This window comes from Acomys russatus, chromosome 20 (assembly GCF_903995435.1).
Source record: "Acomys russatus chromosome 20, mAcoRus1.1, whole genome shotgun sequence".
In the NCBI taxonomy this organism is placed as follows: domain Eukaryota; kingdom Metazoa; phylum Chordata; class Mammalia; order Rodentia; family Muridae; genus Acomys; species Acomys russatus.
In genome coordinates, this window is record NC_067156.1 from 25,601,983 (window position 1) to 25,622,270 (window position 20,288).

General features: G+C 40.4%; 1 protein-coding gene across 14 annotated transcripts in view; it reads left to right on the forward strand.

Annotated features, from left to right (window-relative positions):
- LOC127204374 (protocadherin alpha-C2) overlaps positions 1-20,288 on the forward strand; it is a 212,084-nt gene that overhangs the window by 115,188 nt on the left and 76,608 nt on the right. Inside the window, exon 1 of one of the 14 annotated variants that reach the window (XM_051163325.1) lies at positions 10,948-13,489. The exons of the other annotated variants lie outside the window; for them this stretch is intronic. Within the exon in view, the coding sequence (XP_051019282.1) occupies positions 11,054-13,489 (2,436 nt within the window). The 5' untranslated portion in view covers positions 10,948-11,053. Of the gene's footprint in view, positions 1-10,947; positions 13,490-20,288 lie in introns of those variants that run through there. 14 annotated transcript variants of the gene reach the window in all.

A 20,288-nucleotide genomic window follows, 5' to 3' on the forward strand; every position in this document is an offset into this window, starting at 1 on the left:
GGGTTGGCTCCATAGCTCAGCTCTGCTTCCTGCTTTCTCTCTCTCTCTCTGCTTACAGTCAAGAAGCAGAGAGAGAGGAATGTCAATGCTCAATCCAGGACCCTGTCCTCATAGAACGGTGCCCTCCACACTCAGAGGGAGCCTATGTACCTCAATTAAATGTCTAGAGAAATGCCTTTACAGACCCACCCAGGAGGCTTATCTCATAGGTGATTCCAAATTTAGTCAAGTTAACAGTCAACCTTAACTCACAGGTACTTTATCATGGAGTATGCCCAATTTTCCTTACCTATCCCAGATCGAATTTCTGCCATTCATTTTGTTACTCAAATCATCTCTGGCATTATGACCACCACTATTTTAAGTAAGTAGCCATAGTTTATAGTCAATGGAGAATAACAAAATTAATAGCACGGTGGGGGCAAGAGGCATCAGGGAATCCTATGTGCTGAAGGAATTTTTTTTTAAAGTATTAAAGCCAGACAGAAGGATTCACAGTGCCTAACAATTAAAGCAAATGAGGCAAATACAGAGCTTCTTTACCCAGAACACCAAACAGGGAGTACCAGAAAATTTCCAGAAATAAAGATGATAGAAAAATCCTAGAAAGGAAAGGGCAAGAATTAAGAGTGGCTGAAACTGGACAGGGAGCAGTTCAGAGCCTTCTGGGAAAGCATTCTGGTTGATACTAGGAGGGAAAGAGAGAGCTGGTGCCTTCAGGGCAGCTGAATGAGGGCCAAGCAGCAGTTCCCCCTTTAGACAGAGAATTATGTACAGATGGGAGTAGGCCCCGCACTCTGTCACAAGGGGTCTGCAGTAGTGAGCAGGTCAGTGGCTGTGGGTGACTTCAGTAGTGAGGAGGTCATTGTAAAGCACTGAATTTTTTTTCCAGCACTGTGGAGAGTTTTATAAAGTCGCCAGACAGAAGCATGGAGGAAGTCAAATCTGGTGAAATTCATTTTGTGTTTGTGCTGACTGGAAGCATAACAGGTGCTACTGCCTCCACCACACACAGTTGTTGTGAATTCTTAGTCAATTCCAGCTGAGTGTGTTTGGATTCCATGTTGCAGCTGCTGGGGTAGAGTTTTGAAGCCAGTGCGTTAGGTGGAGATGTTCATGTCCCTGTACAATGTGAGCATCCATTCAAAAAGATTGAAATATGTTACTGAGAGTCCATAATGCACCCAATTGCCATGGTAGCTTTCAAATGATGAAGCCTCGGAGGCACGTCTTCACATTTTGCAGTCATACAGTCTTTGGCTATAGAACCAGACATCTTTTACAAGTGCCCCTTTGAGTTTGAGCTCTCTAACCTCATATTCTGCCATGTCTAAGAGCCATAATTCCCAACTGCGGACTGATGCCCTGGAGCTCTCTGAAGCCCTCTGCATTCTGGGAAGGTGTAATGGAGGTTGGTGAACAGGCTGGTGTCTCTTCCTCTCCTCAGGTCCTTTGTGTCCAGAACTGTCACTGTTCACACTGTGTTAGAGTTGGTGAACTATGACTGACCAGAGATGGAATGATGGATCCATGTGCCTCATCTTCCTGGGAGTGTTGCACTTGTTAGGTGAGGGTCAATTTTGCCAGAGACGTGACTGAGAATGTATCCCCTGGGAAGTCTCTAAGAACCTGGATGAGGTTTTCTGGGGTTTCTCTTGCTGTTTCAGAGGCTGTTCACACCAGCAGGTCAACCTGAAGGTAGGAGATTATATGAGCATCTACCATGAGACCAGTGTTTTCCCAGAAGCCATTCTGTGAAAAACAATCCCCTTCTCGCTAGTACCTACAATCCCTAGAATATGCAGGCTTACCTTTAAAAAAGTTTACCTTCTGGTAAACTTATTGCAGATGACAGTGGACATTTTAGTTCTGTGTTTTTGTGGTTCTTTCATTTTTGTATAAAGAAAACCTGGTTTTAAAAAACCCTCTGCAATTGAGGTAAAGTCTTAATCCTGGATTTTCTAGATAAATGCTAATTCCCATGAAAAACACATTTCTGAGACACAGAGCATGTAGGGACACACACACATAAAGAAGAGAAAGCGATGTGAAAATGGAATCAGAGTTTGAAGTATCCTAATAGCCATCAGAAGTTTACAGAGGCAAAGATTGGATCCTCTTAAAACCGCTAGAGGGAATGCAGCTCTCCAACCACCTGGAGTTTGAACTTCTTCAGAACCGGAAGAAAAACTGTGTCTTAAGCCACCCAATATGTGATGACTTGTTACCACAGTTGCCAGAAAACAACTAAAACACATCTCTTTACACATTATAAACCCAATAAACATTGTTGCAGTGGTTTGGGATGCAGCTCAGGTGGTAGCTTATCTAGTATACATTTGGCCTCTGGGTTTGATTTCCCAGCACTACATAAAACTGAGTACGGTGATGTATACCTGTAATTCCAGCACTCAGGAGAACCAGGAGATCATCTTCACCTACATCATGGGTTCAAAGACATCCTACACTACATGTGGCCTTGACTCAAAAAGAAAAACAAATTAAGAAACATTGTTATAAAAAATTCTGCTCAATTTGATATATTTTAGAGCTATCTGAGAGATAAGATGTCGATATAAAAACAAACTATATATTTATAGCCATCCTATCTTACCATTTCTGGCTCAACTTCTTTCTTTGGATTTGAATTACCAAATAGCGTCATTTTCTTATATAGTATATGTGCTTTCCTATCTCCCTACACTGTACTATGATTGGTAAACTTGTTTCATTTCTAAATGGTATGGTTTCAACAACACATTTTAATATCTTACTTCAAATCATTGCTTTAAATGTTTCCTTCAAAGTGTGATCCCCATAACTGAAAGACATACTTTGTTAGTCAAATCAGCTTTTTGAGGAAGAGAATGAGACATTTGGTAGCAGAGTCCAAAATTGTATTTTATTATTTGACAGGCATGATGTTTTTGTCAGTTTGTAACAAACTGTCCAAGACTGCTTAATTTTTTTAAAAGAAGAAAAAATTGTTTATTTTGGCTCAAAGTTCTAGAGTTAGGAAAGTCAAATGATATGAGAATCCGCTCAGTGTCTGTAATGTGCTGAGTGTTCGGAGGTAGAGCAGTGCGCTTGAGAGACTACCTAGTAAGAAATAAAGCTAGAAAGCAAGATCATGAAGCTGAATTGGCTGTATAAAAAAATCTGCTCTTGTTGTTATAAAGAAAGAAAATCCCAATCATTTGATTTTACCAATGAAGCCTCGGGAGCCAGATGTTGGGGTGAAAACCTACTAGCTCAGAGAGGCAAAGAACACACCCAGCTGACCTTCCTACTCATCTGAGAATTTCCTACTCAGCTCACACTCCCAGAAAGAAGAAACCCAGTCTCTTCTCTTCTCCATGTTGTCTCTCTGTATGCCTCTCTCAATGTCCCTCCTTTCTATTGAATCACTTTCAGCTGGTTTCTGGCTCTGCCTCCTGCCTATGGTTAACTTTATTTACTCCTGTGTACCAAAAGCTTTTGGATTAAAGGTGTTAGCTAGGTCTTAGCCACACCGTCACCACCTGTCAACAATAAACAGAGAGTTCTTGGATTAAAAGTGTGTGTTAGGGCTGAGCCGCTCCACAACTAGAAACAGGTTTTTACAGTTCATAATCTCAGGGTTCACTATGGAATCAAATATCCTGCAATGCACTCTCTTTCCCAGAGAAGAGCACATACGTGTGCCATCCAATACCAAATGTATATATACAAGTAACATTATAGGACTGAGGAGGTTGTGTTTATATATGCAGGAAAACACACACACACATATAACAACAATTTTCAAAAGGCCGTTAATTTGAAAGAGAACAAGGTGTGTGTGTGTGTGTGTGTGTGTGTGTGTGTGTGTGTGTGTACACACAGGAGGGTTTGGGGTGAGAAAAGGGAAGTGGTGTAATTATATTTTAATCTAAAAATATTAAGAAACCTTGCTCTTATAGTAATTAATCCACTTCCAAGAGCCCTAATGCAGTGCTGCAAGACTGAGATGGGCATTAATCACCTAATCAGCTTTCCCAAGACTTTACCTCACAAAGGTTCTTTCACTGCCCAGCACTGATGGTGCACGCCTTTAATCCCAGCACTTGGGATGCAAAGACAAACATATCTCTGTGAATTTTAGGCCAGCCTGGTCTACAGAGTGAGTCTTATGGAGGACATCGAGAGAAACTCAGTTTTGGGGAAAACAAAAGTTTTATCACCTACTAATATTGTTGTATTGGGAACCAAGTTTTCAATATATGAACCTTTGGGGGACAAATCATAACACATATTTTTTTTCTCAATAGGTTGAAAGTAAAAATTCATATCTTTTTTACTTATTTGTTTTCGTTTTTTTTCCATTCATTTTTTTTATTAATTTATTCTTGTTACATCTCAATGTTTATCCCATCCCTTGTATCCTCCCATTCCTCCCCCCCCCACTTTCCCATTATCCCCCCCCCCATGACTGTTCCTGAGGGGGATTACCTCCCCCTATATATTCTCATAGGGTATCAAGTCTCTTCTTGGCTACCTGCTGTCCTTCCTCTGAGTGCCACCGGGTCTCCCCCTCCAGGGGACATGGTCAAATGTGAGGCACCAGTTCGTTTTTGAAGTGGTGTTTCTTGGAACTCTGTAGAACAAACTGGCCTTGAACTCAAAGGTTTTTCCTGCTTCTGCCTCCCTAGTGCTGGAATCAAAGTGGTGTGCCACCAGCGCCTGGCAAAATTTATGTCTTTTTTCCCCACACTATTAAGCCAAGATCAGAAAGTTATAGAGTTTTATTACTTCTTATAAACTCAAATTCACAGAATTTCAGTATATTAAGAGCCATGCGATTTTGTTCAATCAAAGCAATATATTTGAATATTCAAAGTTTGTATTTCTACAAATTTAATGCATATTCACAGTAGATATTCCTCTGAGATGCAGGTGAAAATTGCCTACAGGTGGATTAAAAGGAGAGTATAAACCCACAACCCATTCTCCCTGACAACAGTTTATCAGATAATGGTTATCATCACACAAAAATGTGACAAATATCCTATCAATATTTCCCAAAGGGTGTTCTACACAAATCTCATAAGGTTTTAAAAACAATAAACGTGAATCACTAGCTCATCATTAGGGGACACACTTAAGAGAAATTTGATAAAAGTTTGACAGCTTTATCACAAAGCATTGGCCACCTGAACTTTAAATATTAAGTGGAATTGCTCCTAAAATATGTGAATATGCCAGGATTCTTCCTACAACTACTATTCAATACTGATGTATGTTTTCTAGATAATGCAGGGTAAATAAAATATTTTATAATGAAGAATATAATATATTAGTAGAGTTGGATGTGGTAGCACATTCCTTTAATCCCAGCATTCAGGGAGGCAGAGGTAGGCTGATGCTGTGAGTTCGAGGCCAGCCCAGTCTACAAAATGAGTCCAAGACAGCCAAGGCTATACATAGAAACCCTGTCTCAAACAACAACAACAGCAGCAACAACAAATTACTAGATGAGAAAATTTCTAGACAATATAATTTCCTATTTGTAAAATCCTACAGTAGCAAGGCAAAGATAACTAACAAAAATAAATAAAAGGCCTCTAAGCCCCCCTTACCAAAATATATGGATACTCAAATATCTTATAAGAAGTGGGATTTTGTTTGTATATAACCTATGCACATCCTCACGTTAAACTTTAAGTTGCCTCTGTATTACTTTAAATACCTGATGCAATGTAAATACTCTCTAAATATTTGTTATATGTATAGTTCAGGAGTTACACGTAAGTTACATGGAAAATGTCTACATGATAGTTCAAAAACAATATTTGAATATTTTCAATCTGCGATTGATTGACTCCATGGATTTGACCCAAAGATATAAAAGCTGACTGTACATGTGAAACCACATGTTATTTATCTTTCTGCTTTACTTAGTGACTTTCAGGTTCATCTATGCTATAAAAATATATCAAGATGAGCTGGGTGGTGGTGCCTCTTATCCCAGGACTTGGGAGGCAGAAGCAGGTGGATCTTTGTGAGTTCAAGGCCAGCCTGAAAACAAACAAACAAACAAACAAACAAACAAACAAACAAACAAACCCCCCAAAAAGCAAAAAAAAGAAAGAGAAAAAAAAAAAAAAAAAGAAAAAAGAAAGAAAGAAAAACAACAAAAAAAATCGACATGGTGGAATTCTTTAAATAATATTCCATTGGATATATTTGCATTTTCCTTATTCATTTATAGTTTGGTTAGTTCGTAGAATTGGTTTTAGTTCTAAGTTATTTTGGTTAATGATGCAGTGAACACAGAAATCCAGATCTCCCATTGACAAACTTATTTGATTATCTCCGAATATATACTCAGTAGAGGGATTGCTAAATCATTTCTTTGTCTAATTTTTGATTAAAAAAGGACTTATTTATCAGTTTTATCTTTTATGTGTATAGTTATTTTGCCTGAATGTTTAGCTGTGCACCGTGTACATATAGTAGTGACCGCAGAGACATTAGGGGGTTCCAGATCCCCAGGAACTGGAGCCACACAGACAGCCATGAGCCACCATGTGAGAGCTGGAGATCTGACCTCAGTCATCTGCAAGAGCAGCCAGTGCTCCCAGCCTCAGGGCCACTTCTCCAGTTACTTACTTTTAATTTTTTAAGGCTTAACATTTTTTAGGAGCCTTCGTTATGCTTTTTCTTAATGGCTGCGCTAATTCACATTTCTACCAATAGGGTAAAAGGGTCCTTATTTCTCAACTTCCATCTAAATACGACCTTCTGACAATAATCATCCTAGCTGGTGTAAGATGATAGTTTATCATTATTTTTAACTTTCATTTCTTTAGTGATTATTGATTTTGAGCACTTTTCAAAAACCTGTCTGTCCTTTATATATTTTTTCTCAGGAAGTATCTATTTAAGTACTTTATAACCCTGTTCCTCTCTTGACTGTTCCAGGGCATCACGCTCAGGGCAAATGCTTCAGTGACTGAACTGCATCTCTTCCCCATCTTTTGGTTAGCTTAAAAATTACTATGAGTTGAGTTATTTATGCATGTTAACATTTTATCACATGTGCAGCATGCAATTACATTCTCCAATTCTCCTCACAAAACTTAATTTTAATGGCTTCAGAGGATAAAGAACTTGAATGTGGTCTAGAGTTTCAAGGATAAAATTAAAAAGACACAATGGCTATGAAAAGTGAGCTGGCACAGCTCATGAAATACGAAAAGAAATACACATCAAAAGTAGCAAAACAGTGAACAGCTCCTTCTGTTATACAGCCAAGGAGAAGATTGCTGGGCTGTGGTTCAGTGGTGCACATCTTACCTGGTATGTGTGAGCCCTGTGCTTGATCCCAGCACTGTGAAAAGCAAAGACAACATGAAAAAAAAAATACAGAAGCAAAACAAAAAAGCAATGTATGGTAAGGTTGAAAATAAACAGGAAATGAGAAATAAATTCAGGGAGGTGACAAGTTCAACAGACTTGAAAAGTATAGCTTTGAAGGAGGAAAAGAACTCCTAATCCATTCCCAGTAAACAGCCTTAAAGAAATAAAATACATGGTGAAGGGGGAAATGCAAAGGCATTATTCAAGAGGAAATTTGAAGCCAGGCCTGGTGGCACACATCTTTAATCTTAGGACACAGGAGGCAGAAGTAGGTGCATCTCTGTGAGTTTGACGTCAGCCTGATCCACAGAGTGAGTTCCAGGATAGCCAGAACTACATATATAAAACAAACAAAATAAAAAAAAGAAAGATTAGATTTTGAGTAAAAATCAGAACTTAACTTTCAAGAATATCTATCTAGGTTGCCTTCAGGATAGCAGATAAGCAGTAAAAATAGTTCACTGTCAAATTGCAATTTGGGGGATATAAAATCATACACACAGTAGTCAAGCTGGTTGACTACTTCTGAGGACCACCTTTTAAAGGTAAGATAGAAAATAATTTCTATAGATAACATTCTGACATTAGTCTATAATTATACAAATAAGTACGTACAATGTAGAGCTAGAGTGTAGATTCATAAAGTTACAGATTCAAGACGTTTTTAGAAGATGATGCCACGAAGAAAAGCTAGCTCCTTGGAGTAGAAATGTAAGAAACCTCACAGTGATTTGTTACTCATAAAGGGTTTAAGTAAAAGAAAGGACACGAGGTGGTGATACTTTTTAAGAGTGTTTAGCCTTTTTCTTTTCGTGTCTGAGGATTAGTTAAAACCTGCGAAACAAAGCCACGAAACAGATATCTATGGTCCGGAGTTCTCACTCCATTAGCCTTGATTTGGGTACTTGAGTAAGCTATTTTATATGGTTAAAATTTACTTAATGTAATGGTGAGGCTCTATCTGTTAGTTTCCATAACGCCTAAAATACTTCCAGGGAATGATTCCAAGCATTAGAAGATTTTTACATAAAGTATATTTGTAGGTAGCAAGTTTATCAGTCTCTTTTTAGTTTGAAGACATCTAATAAGAGCTCATGTAAAGTGGCCAGCAATCTGTTGGATTTGTGAATGAAGGCCAAGTTAAGGTGGAGGTTTGTTTTGTATTAATGATCTGGGCAACAGAGCTCCAGAAGAAATTGAGACTCTGTTTTTGTTTTCTTTTTGCTTATTTTCCGCTTTTAGTTATACTTGAAAACATTCGGATCAGGAGAAACTGCAGAGAACATCTTAAAGGTTTTGCTAAAGAGGAACTTTGTCAATTCAGGATTTAATGTTCCTTTAGCTATGTAGTCACAAAGGTGACTACAAAACCTGGGGAGATGGCTCAGTGGTTAAGAGCACTGGCTGTTCTTCCAGAGGACCTGGGTTCCACTCCCAGCACCCACACAGCAGCTCACAATTAGTTGTAACTCCACTCTCCTGGGATCCAATGTCCTCTTCTGGCATATCTGTGATATATAGACAGACAGACTAAACACCGATATACATTAAATAAATCTAAACATTTAAAGGGGCAAATATATTTGGTCTTAATCATTGGACTATCTTTTCTTTTAATCATTGCTTCCCCGTAAATTCTGGCTTGTTTGGACAAGAACACAATGTTATGGGGAGAGTTTGGGAGACGTGCAGCGGAGACGGCTATCAGGTGCTATCTATCTATTTAGGACACAAATGAGATCTGTTGAAAGTGGATGCCAATGACAGTTTGAATGAGGAGAGAGCAAAAAGAAAAACTAAAAATGTCATGTTTGCTATGATTTTCGTAAAAAAAATTCCATGTTGATTCTCTCTCCATGATTTTTTTTTTTTCTTTCCTTTTCCTCACACCTTGGTCTACATCCCACACACTGTCCTCCTGGACACAGCTCAGACTTCCTAAACCTGACGTAATAATTGCAGGCTTGACTTCAGGTCTAAAACTAAGGAGGGCTTCCCAATTGGGTACATCTTTCCAGCTGTGTTTATTCTGCTGCGAGTAAGTGGGAAAATGGAAAGAATAATCATTCTTCCTTCAGTGTGCAGCCTAGCTAGGCTAAACTAAAAGGAGAGAGCGCAAATCCTACTCCCTGGCACAGAAACAGATCGTTCGTTTTGTTTTGGAAATTTGGGAGGAACAAATTGAGTTTTCCGGGACGGGACGTTTCACATCCGAGTAAGGTCTGTTAGTGATTTCCCACACTGTGGTGCGCTTCTTGCTTTACTTTTGCCTCAGATTCGGTAAAGTTTGCTTTGATTGGTAAAGGCAAACTAGTGAGGACACATTTACCGATTTCGTTGTGTGGCGTTGCTTCCTCTTATTTCTAGTCCCAGGATGAGACAGAGAATCTGCCTGCTATGGTATTCCATGCAACACTGACTGCACTTGTAATTCTACTTTTGGTCTCAAGGATAGAACGCGGAAGTTGTCCATTTAAATTAGCAAATTGAAAACAGAAAGTTCAGCGCACATACACAGAAGTCGAGAGAAATGTGTGATTAATTTACACCTTCCGTCACCACATTAAAAAAAAAAAATCATCGCTGCTTTCAGGCAACTCACTGAGTGTAAAATACAATATTGTGGGAACTTCTGTTTTTGATCCTGTTCAGCTTTTGTCTTTCAAATTTTGATCCACAAGGGGCTTTTGAACAACTGTATCAAATGAAAGATTTGAACGGCAGCTTAGTGTTTAACACGTACTTAAGTCATTCTTTTCTTTTTTCTTTTTTTCAGGGAGTGAAGGGTGACTGCAGGGTGCTAGGTAGAACGTGAGCCTGCCCCGCCTCCCCACCCTCCCACCTCCCCCACCCCCACCGCTTCCGGAATAGAGATGCTTCTCAAAACTGATGTCTGTTCTCTTTGCAGATCAGGTTGAAAGTGAAAGCTGCTTCCTTTGCTGCTTTCCAGTGTTTACAGAGAATGAATTTAGGATCCTGGTTACACTGTGCTGCAGAACGCTAGTCGGTACTGTCTTTTCCTCCACATACATGGCCACAGGTCCTCTTTGGGGACGGTTGACAAGCTTGCGGTTTTGGTTCTTAGTTTTGACTGGTAGTTGACATCCTACTCCCTCCAGAGAGTCTAGGGCGGCTTGAAAAGAATAGGTAGTTACTCCCAAGGGAAGAGAAGCGGCGAGTTAGCTGAAAAATCGGAGCACAGAACCTTACTCTGGCTGCCTCAGCTGCCTCCAACTAGAGGAAGTTTGAAATCAATACCGGTCCCCAGAGACTACCTTGTCGCGTCGCCCAGTATTGAGCCAGTTGTAGCCGGCCGAGAGCCCAACAGCTACAGGGAGTTGGCTTAGGAAACGTCACTGGTAGGAGGCGTGTCAGTTCCGTAAACGTTTTTTTGGGTCCGACCAGGAGGAAGCCGCGGGAGCTGGACCTAAGACCTCAGCCCCGGGCGAGCGCCACCCGGGTAGTTTACCTCTCCACCCGTAGGCGGCGCTGCGCTCCTCCGCACCCAGCACACCCAACAGCCTAGCCCGGGCCGGTCACCCGTGGCTAGGGCTCTTGCAACTTGCATTGCCTGCGGGCGGAGCAGCTAGCGCTTTTCCAGGCTCCTTCCCTCCTGGAGTTCGGAGCATGGTCCCAGTTCGCCGCAGCTGGAACGTGGACGCCGAAAGGGAGCATGGTGGGCTGGGAGGTGGCGGTTCTGTGTTGGTGGGTCTCTTGTGGTGCTGCAGCTGGACAGTTGGAGTACTCGGTGTTAGAGGAGACAAAACCCGGAGTAGTTGTGGGCAATATCGCCTCAGACTTGAAGCTGTCAGCAGCTGCTCTGTCCTTGCGGAACTTTCGCTTCCTTTCCAGCCATGGCGAACCCTACTTCGGAGTGGACCTGGGCAGCGGTAGCTTGGTGGTTCGAGAGCCAGCGGACCGCGAGCGGCTGTGCGGGGCTAAAGCTGCTTGCATCTTGACATACGAGCTAATGTTTGAGAACCCTCTAGAGCTGCATAAGATACGCGTTCACCTCCTGGACACCAATGACAACTCACCCCTTTTCCCGGCTGGAAACGTGCATCTGCACATACCGGAGTTCTTGACACCTGGAGCCCGGTTCACTCTCCCAAACGCCCAAGATGCGGATGAGGGAAGCAACGGTGTGCTAAGTTACAGCCTAAGCATTAGCCAGCACTTTCGCCTGGACATGGGGTCGCGAGTCGATGGTAGCAAATACCCCGAGTTGGTGCTGGAGAAAGCTCTGGATCGAGAACAGCGGGACACCCACCTACTGGTGCTCACTGCTCAGGATGGTGGCCTGCCTGCACGGTCTGGAAACGCTCAAGTCACCGTCACTGTGGTGGACACCAACGACAATGCACCTGTATTTGAGCACTCCGTATATAGTACCAAGGTTCCAGAGACTGCACCCAATGGGACTGTACTATTCCACGTTCAAGCCTCAGATCCGGATGAAGGATCCAATGGGGAAGTCTGGTACTCCTTAAGCAATAGCACACCAGCAGAGCTGAGGCACCTTTTTCACGTACATCCTAAAAGTGGGAAGGTTCAGGTAGCTGCTTGGCTAGGTCCACCGGAAACGTTGTTGGAAGCATATGTTGAAGCAAGAGACGAAGGTGTTTTTAGTCTAGCTAGCACTACTAAACTTCTTGTAGAGGTGACAGATGTGAACGATCATGCCCCCCAGATAGACTTCATGACCTTCTCCAGCTCAGTACCGGAGGATGCAGCCCCTGGCACAGTAATCGCTCTCCTTAGTGTAAAGGATGAGGACCTTGGCTCCAATGGTAAGGTCACTTGCAGCATGTCCAGCAAAGGCCCCTTTCAGTTAAAGGCTTCCTATGATAGCTACTACAGATTGCTGACTGACGGGCCCCTGGATCGGGAGCAAGCAAGCGAATACCACGTCCTAATCACCGCCTCAGATGATGGCTCGCCCCCATTAAGCGCCAGAAGGACACTCACTGTGTCAATTGCTGATGTAAATGACAACACACCAAGCTTCCCTCAACCACAACAGGAACTTTTTGTGGCTGAAAATAATAGCCCTGGAGTTTCTTTAGGCCGTGTGTTTGCTCAGGACCCAGACCTGGGGTTAAACGGCCTTGTCTTTTATAAGCTGTTGGATGTCGTTTCTGAAGGGATGCCGGTTTCCTCCAGCTTGGTGGCAGTGGAACCAAGCAGCGGTGTTATCACTGCTCAAACCTCCTTTGACTTTGAGCAGCTCAGGGGCCTTCACTTCCAAGTGGAAGGCCGAGATGGGGGCATCCCTCCCAGAAGTGCGACAGTCACTGTGAACTTGTTTGTGGTAGACAGGAATGATAATGCACCAGACATCCTGTTTCCCTTGCCTAGAAATGGCTCTATCCCAGTGGAAAGAGTGCCCCGCTCTGCCCGAGCTGGACACCTGGTCACCAAAGTGGTGGCAGAGGACGCAGACAGTGGTTCCAATGCCTGGCTCTCCTACCACATTTCTCAGGCTTCTGACTCTAGCCTTTTCAGAATTTCAGTCAACATGGGAGAGCTGCGAACTGCACGTTTAGTTTTTCCCACTGATGCGGTTAAGCAGAGCGTGGTGGTAGTGGTTCAGGACCATGGAGAGCCACCACTTTCCTCCTCTGTTATTCTGGGTGTGCTGTTGACCAACGCTGCTCCTCAGATCCTTCCAGACTTTGAAGATATCTGGGAACCCAAAGCACAGCTTTCTGCCCGGAACTTGTACTTGGTAATAGCCCTGGTCTGCATTTCGTTTTTATTTTTGGGATGTTTGCTTTACTTCGTGTGCATCAAGTTGAGCCAAAGCCCAGACTGTTGCTTGCAGAACTGCTGTCATACTCCAGAAAATGTGAGATGTGAAAGGACGATGGCTTTTAGTCCTTGTGTGACATCAGCCACAATAGATGTCACTACAGTCGAGAGACTTTCCCAGACATATCTCTACCAAGCTTCTCTTGGACTTGGTTCTGGTAGTAACAGCTTGCTTTTCAACGGGAAATACAATGCTGCTGATCTGAGGAATCTGGGCCCTGGTGTAGGACTAAATTCACCAACATCCTGTGTTCAAATCCGGAATAGGAAAGGGGATCATACAAATATCAATGCCTTGGTAAGCACATCTTATGTGGTTTGGTGATTCTGACAAGGATTTGGTTGCTAGCGATATTCTAGAACGCTTCCAAGACAAATCGTTCTTTGGTTTACATTTAATCATTTGAATACTTTTCAGTGTGTCAAGAATTCTGTCGATGTGCATTAGAAATATTGTTTTAGACTTCAAAGGATTTAGTGATTTTTTTTTATAAATTACAATTTAAAGATTCATTGATTTTGTGTGTATGTGTATGTGTGTGCACATGTGTGAAACATGGTGTGCCTGTGGATATCAGAGAGCTAGTTTTCTATCTCTATCATGTGGGTTCTTGGTACTGAACTCAAGTACCTTTATCCTCAGAGCATTTCAGCCCCTCTTATGGTTTACTTCTGAGAAAACAGGGTAAAAACATTAAAACCTATGAAAATCTGTATTAGTAATGTGGGATAGGGGCCTAAAAGCAAAGATAATGAAGTGCTAAAGTGTTCCTTAGCAACAGATGTGAGAGAATGCTCAGATACCTAAAGTGAAAAAACATGTGAGTATGCCTCTCAACACGGACATAGTTCAAGACGTAGAACAAAACAGGGAAGAGGAGACACTCAGATCACTGGAATAGTTTATGAAAAGATGGTAATCCCTGGAGATGTGAAATAAATTGCAGTGGTTGCTCATCAAAAAGAGCTATAAAGCAAGACTACGTATCTGAATGGAAGGAAGGGGTCAAAGAGGGGTTTGTAGTAGAGACGACATTGACCTTGGTCTTGAATAGTATTTAATAAAAAGCGGCATATTCTGTACCCTATACTTTTTCTTAATATCATTGTGGCAAATAATCTTTGAGAAATGCATGCCCAGACATAGTTAATAACTCCACAGCACTTTGCAAATACATAAAATTAAAAGCATATCTGTATTGATATAAAGAAGATAACACTGGTGGGTGGGTAAATGACTTGACAACTTTTGTTTTTATTAAGCACATCTTCCAAAAAAAATGAGCAATCTTTTGTCAGATATATATGCATCTTCAGAATTATATTTATTTTTCAACACTCATTCAAAGTAGATTCAATTTTCTTTGTTATTTTAGAAGCCACTGTAATTGAGAGTGACACACCTGATACAAGTTAATTAATTCAAATACGTCAATGGCTTTTGGAATTTAAAAAAAAAAAGGAATGGAGTTAGGACAATGTGTTTTACACCATTGCTATTATGCACTGTTGTTCTCTGACCTCTCAAAGTAATCACAGATACAAGAAGTTATGGACACTGGAACCAGGGAATGAGACAAAACACCGCTTGATTTACTCCTCTAAGAAATAAGGGGAATGACTTGAGAATTATTCTCTCTCAAAGAATGATGGAACTGCAAATACAATAGATTTAAATTTACTATAATTTTATATATTTGCTATTTTCATATGCCATGATAAAATCTAATATGTAACTATACCTACTGAATGAGTTAATAACTGTGCAAATAATGGACTGAAATGTTAACACTTCAACTTATACTTCATATATACAACATGCACTTTACATATGCACATGTAGTTAATAGGGTTTTTTTTTTCCTGCCTTGGCTGTCCTGAACTTGCTTGTAGACCAGGCTGGTCTTGCATTCACAAAGATCTGCCTACCTCTGCCTCCTTGAGTGCTGGGATTACAGGCATGCTCCACTGTCTCCCGACCCCACCCCATGCAGCTAATAGTTTAATAGCCATTTCCAAATATAATGGTTCAATGATTATTTTTCCTACATTTTCATAAACAATGAAATGGTTGTGCAGAGGAACTTTCTGGCCCTAAAATAGCATGAAAACACTTCAGTACTTTATTCTGGACTAAGCATAACTCCAGTTCTTTAGCTCGCAAAGGAATCAATAGAGGTACACGTCATTACATTATGGAATTTGCAGAAAATGCTACCTAAAAAACTAAGTAGGTGTTAAGGGAGGAATTGTAGCATTCAAATGTTAACAATTCAAGCATCTAAACACTTAATATGTAAATACCATTCATTTACTTAATTTCTTTCTGTTTTCTATTTTGTTTTCATATTGGGATTCACCATATAACCCTGGTCTGAAACTTACTATGTAGACCAGGTTGGCATCTAAGTCATAGAGATGCCTCTGCCTCCCAGGTGCTGGAAACAAGTATGTATGCCATTGGTCCTTGATCATTGCTCTGTGTGTGTGAGAGAGAGAGAGAGAGAGAGAGAGAGAGAGAGAGAGAGAGAGAGAGAGAGAGAGAGAGAGAGAGAAGAGAGAGAGAGGAGAAAGAGAGGAGAGAAAGAGAGAGAGAGGAGAGAGAGAGGAGAGAAAGAGAGAGACACAGAGAGACAGAGACACACACAGAGAACCTGAGAGAGACTGAGACACATACCGAGAGAGAGATAGAGAGATAGAAAGACAGAGAGAGACAGAGGGGGTGAGGATATTTGTGATGGGAGGTAGTTTGAGGAATGGGTTTGACTAGAAAAGAGAAATGTTAGTAAGTCATAATAAAGGCCAATGCATAAGGAATTTAAAGAAAAATGAGATCTTTATGTTAAAAATGTAGGGTGAACAGATGCCTCAGTAGGTAAGAATGCTTCCTATGAAAGCATGAGAAACAAAGTTTGAATCCCAACCATCCATGCCTGCACAGTGGGTGTGACTACTTGTCTTGGCTGGCAGAGACAGGCTGATCGTGGGCACTACAGGACTAACTTGACAAGTCCAACTGTGAGCTCCAGTTCATCGAGAAACCTTGTCCTGTTTCAGTAAAGGGTGAGTGGCGGAAGACCTCCCATGTCCTCCTCTAACTTCCCCGTGTTGAGCCTGGGTGCATACACCTCCAGATCCACACGCATGCACTGGAGGTACATATGTATGTATATAGTACAATCTACATAATATGTAATAATTATGATACATAACATCAAATTTTGTTAGCTTAAGAAATCCAGTCACACATGGATTTCATCTGCATCTCTCATATTAAAACTATGTAACAGACGCAAACAAAATTGACCTACTGTGCAACAAATAGTGTGCTTCATGTCACTGTTTTGTTTTCTGTCAGTATAATTCCTTAAGTTGGTATCATAGAAGGTACCCCTGCTGGGTAATTTTCAACTTGCTATTTATAACAGAAGTATTGGCAATTCTTTAGATATTACTGTAGCAAAATGGATGGGAAAACAGCATACTACTGCCCTTAAATATACCATACTAAAGTTACCGGATCAGACATCTCACTGCTATATTAAGATGTCAGTGTTCAAGAAGAAATAAGTAGAGAATGCTGGCAATATGACCTGTTCATAGGGTAACAATATGACCTGTTCATAGGGTAACAATGTCTGACATTCAAAACGTCTTTATTTATTGACCTGCGTTTATAATTAGACATTATCATAGGTCAATTAAATGTTTTCTTATAACTATTTTGAAGTTGATAATACCAGCCACACTTTTAAACATTTTCTAGTGCTATAACTTAGCAAGCTTGCATGACATATGAAATATATTCAGACTTCCAAAACGTCATTTATATAATATAATAGAACTTATTTTAAAATAGGGACCCTCAGGTACATAAAAAATAAAGTTAGCATTTGGATTGGTTATGGGTTTTTTTTTTGTACTGGTCTCCTGTTGCAAAGAGAAGTTTCCTTGCTGAGGGGCGAGAGCTACACTTACTTGTGGACATAAAGCTAAATATTTAGGATGTAGTTTGGGGTTATGTTGACTTAATAAAATGGCATTTGTAAGTTCTTCTCCAATATCTATGACTTTAACAGTCCTGGGTAGTTGGCTAAGCTCTGGTACCAGGCGTGATCTACCTCTAGGTGAGCAAGTCTTAAGTTCAATTAGAGACCTGTTGGTTACTGCCAAGTATGTGTGTGTGCCAATATTGCACCCTTATGGTTATCATGTCATTCTGGTCATTGTGGTTCATAGCATCATAGTTGGGTAGAATTCTTGGTTGATTTTCTCCTATGGAAGCTTACAGAGTGTGGATCCCAGTCCCAATAGATATATGTACAACACAATTCCTGTACTTAAGTCTTGAGGTCACTGTGGAAGGGCTGACAGAAAGATGGTGAGAATCAGAGGAACAGAGTTTGCTCCTGGGAATGGCAGAAGCTATACCCATAAAGTCTTACCAACACGGTTGCATAAATAAGATATGAACAAAGATGACACAAATAGACCTGCTTACATGGAAGGTGGGAGTCTCATGGGGCCTCAACACTACACAAAGAATGACAGGAAACTAAGAAATTCTGAGAGTGAAAGAATCTTTACCAGGGAAGGGCATGCCAATTGGTCAGGCCTGAGAACATACATACAAGCAACATTATACAGACTAAGCAGGTTATTGTTTTATTGTTTTGTTATATGTGTATACATATATACACACATATATATTTAATTTAAAAGAGGCCATGAATTTGAAAGAGAGCAAGGAGGAGCATATGGAGGGGCTAGGAGGGAAGAAAGGGAAGGGGGAAATGATTTAACTATAATATAATATCAAAAAACAAAAATAAATAATTTACCCAGAAAGATAGCATTATAGCTTGTGTGGACAGACAAGAAAAACAATACCTGGAATTTATGAGTGGGAAAGTATTAACAGTATGTCTTATATGTTAATAATCTATTGATTTTTTTTGTTGCCTTCAAATTTTCAGTTAGAGAGAAACAGTAATATTCACCTGTATGGGTTGCATTGGGGGAATGACTAATTGCTAAAAGGTTTTTTATTATGTTATTCAAGTGCATATCAGAAATATTAACATTTGTGAGACCATCAGGTAAATATGAACCATAGCCCAAGCTCCTGACTACAATATTATAGGTTATATTGTATTTGTTGTTATGAGTAATTCAAACAAACAAACAACAACAAACCCCACACAAGCTAAATTATAAAATTGATCATTTGCTTCGTTCTCAGAGTGTTTTTGTTGGTTTGTTTTTTGCCATGTGTTTCTCTTTTTTATTGAAAAATGTTTCCTCTCACATTTCCTCCAATATCTTCCCCACTTCTTTATCAACCAACTTTATGGTTTTTTCCTCTTTAAAAAAACAAACAAAAATATCCTCAAGAAGCAAAAAACAAACAAACAAACAAACAAAAAAAACAAAAAAACCCAGCAAACAACAAACCCACATAATGAAAATAAAAACAAACCAGTAAGACAAAAAATACCAAACCAAATAAAAATTAAATAGAAAGTTCAGAATACAGATAATTTTTTTTTGTTGTTGACCAACTAACTGCTCCTCATCATGGAACTGCACTGGAGTGTGGTTGAGACTCCATGGGAGAAAACTAATTTTTCCTGTGGCCAGTAGATATCAATTGAAGATGGTTGGGTGTGGGACTTTGTGCTCACCCTCTCCAGACACAGTTCTGGCACCATCTCTAGCTTGAACCTACTTGGGTCTTATGTATACTGCCCGTCTTTATCTTTATATGAATTTATGTATGCAGCAGTCTTGTGTCTCTGGCTGATACAGTCTTCCATCTCTTCTTCCACACAAATGCCTGAGGCTTGAAGGAAGAGGTTTGGTGAAGAACTGAGTGCTCCAAAGTCTCTCACTCTTTGTACATTGTCCAGCTGTGGGTCTCTGAGTCAGTTTCTTTCTACTGCAAGAAGATTCTTTGATATGGGCTGAATGAAGCCATAATCTACCTGTATGACAGTATGTCACTAGGAGTCATTTTATTGCTATGCTTTTTATGCAGAACAGTATGGTAGGTTTTCCCGTGACCTATTGATCTCAGATTCTTGGCCACATTGGTAGTGGAGTTATGGGTTCCATGTCATGGAATGGGCCTTAAATCTAATTTTTAAAATGTAGCCAGTTACTTCCATAATATCTGTGCCACTATTGCACCAGTAGGGTTGCTGTTGTAAGTTGCAGTGTTTATAGGTTGGTGATATTGATGATTACCTTTCTCCTGCAGTAGCATGAAAAGTACCTTCCACTACCATGACTCTAGTCAGTAGGGATGAAGCTTCTAGTTAGACAACAACTTGGCTTTTCCATATTGGATGATATAAATAACCGATGCTCTCATCAATATGGCCTTACCAGGAGGTCATGAGGAGTAACTATTAGATCTGGCAATGCCCTGTCATGTCTGGGGGTTTCCAAAGGGCTCTTTCGGCCAATGACTCAACAAAATATAACTCATTCTTGGAATGGGAGGTTTTATTTGTTAGCATAAGATATCTAGTTGGGGAGTTTTTTACCCTCTATTGTTTGGTGACTCCATATAGGTTCTTTTTCTTTAAACATAACTATATATTTTAGGAATCTTCATACAGTTTTCAGTTTAGGAGTTTTCATACAGTTTTTCAAATTGGTTTTAGTGCTGTTTGTCCCTCCCCATATTCCTTCTTTTACCCTTTTCTCCCATCCCCTCGCTATTTAACCCTCCATTTCTAGTTTCCCCTGTGTCTTTTCATAATACTATATTGCTTTTATTCTACTTGGGACATCCTATCCTCAACTCTAGTTCTGTATCCCGTTTTTAAAAATGGGTTATTTGTTTTCTTGATTTTTAAAAATTCTTTATATATCTTAGATACTAACTTTCTGTCAGATGTATCACTAGGAAAGGTCTTTTCCCATTCTGTAGGCTGCAGTTTTGTCCCAATGGTAGTGTCCTCTGCTACATAGAAACGTTTAAGCTTTATGAAGTTCCATTTATTAATTATTGGTTTTGGTGCCTACACTATCAGTGTCCTGTTCAGGAAGTCCTTTTCTGCATCAGTGAGTTCAGACTTATTCCTCATTTT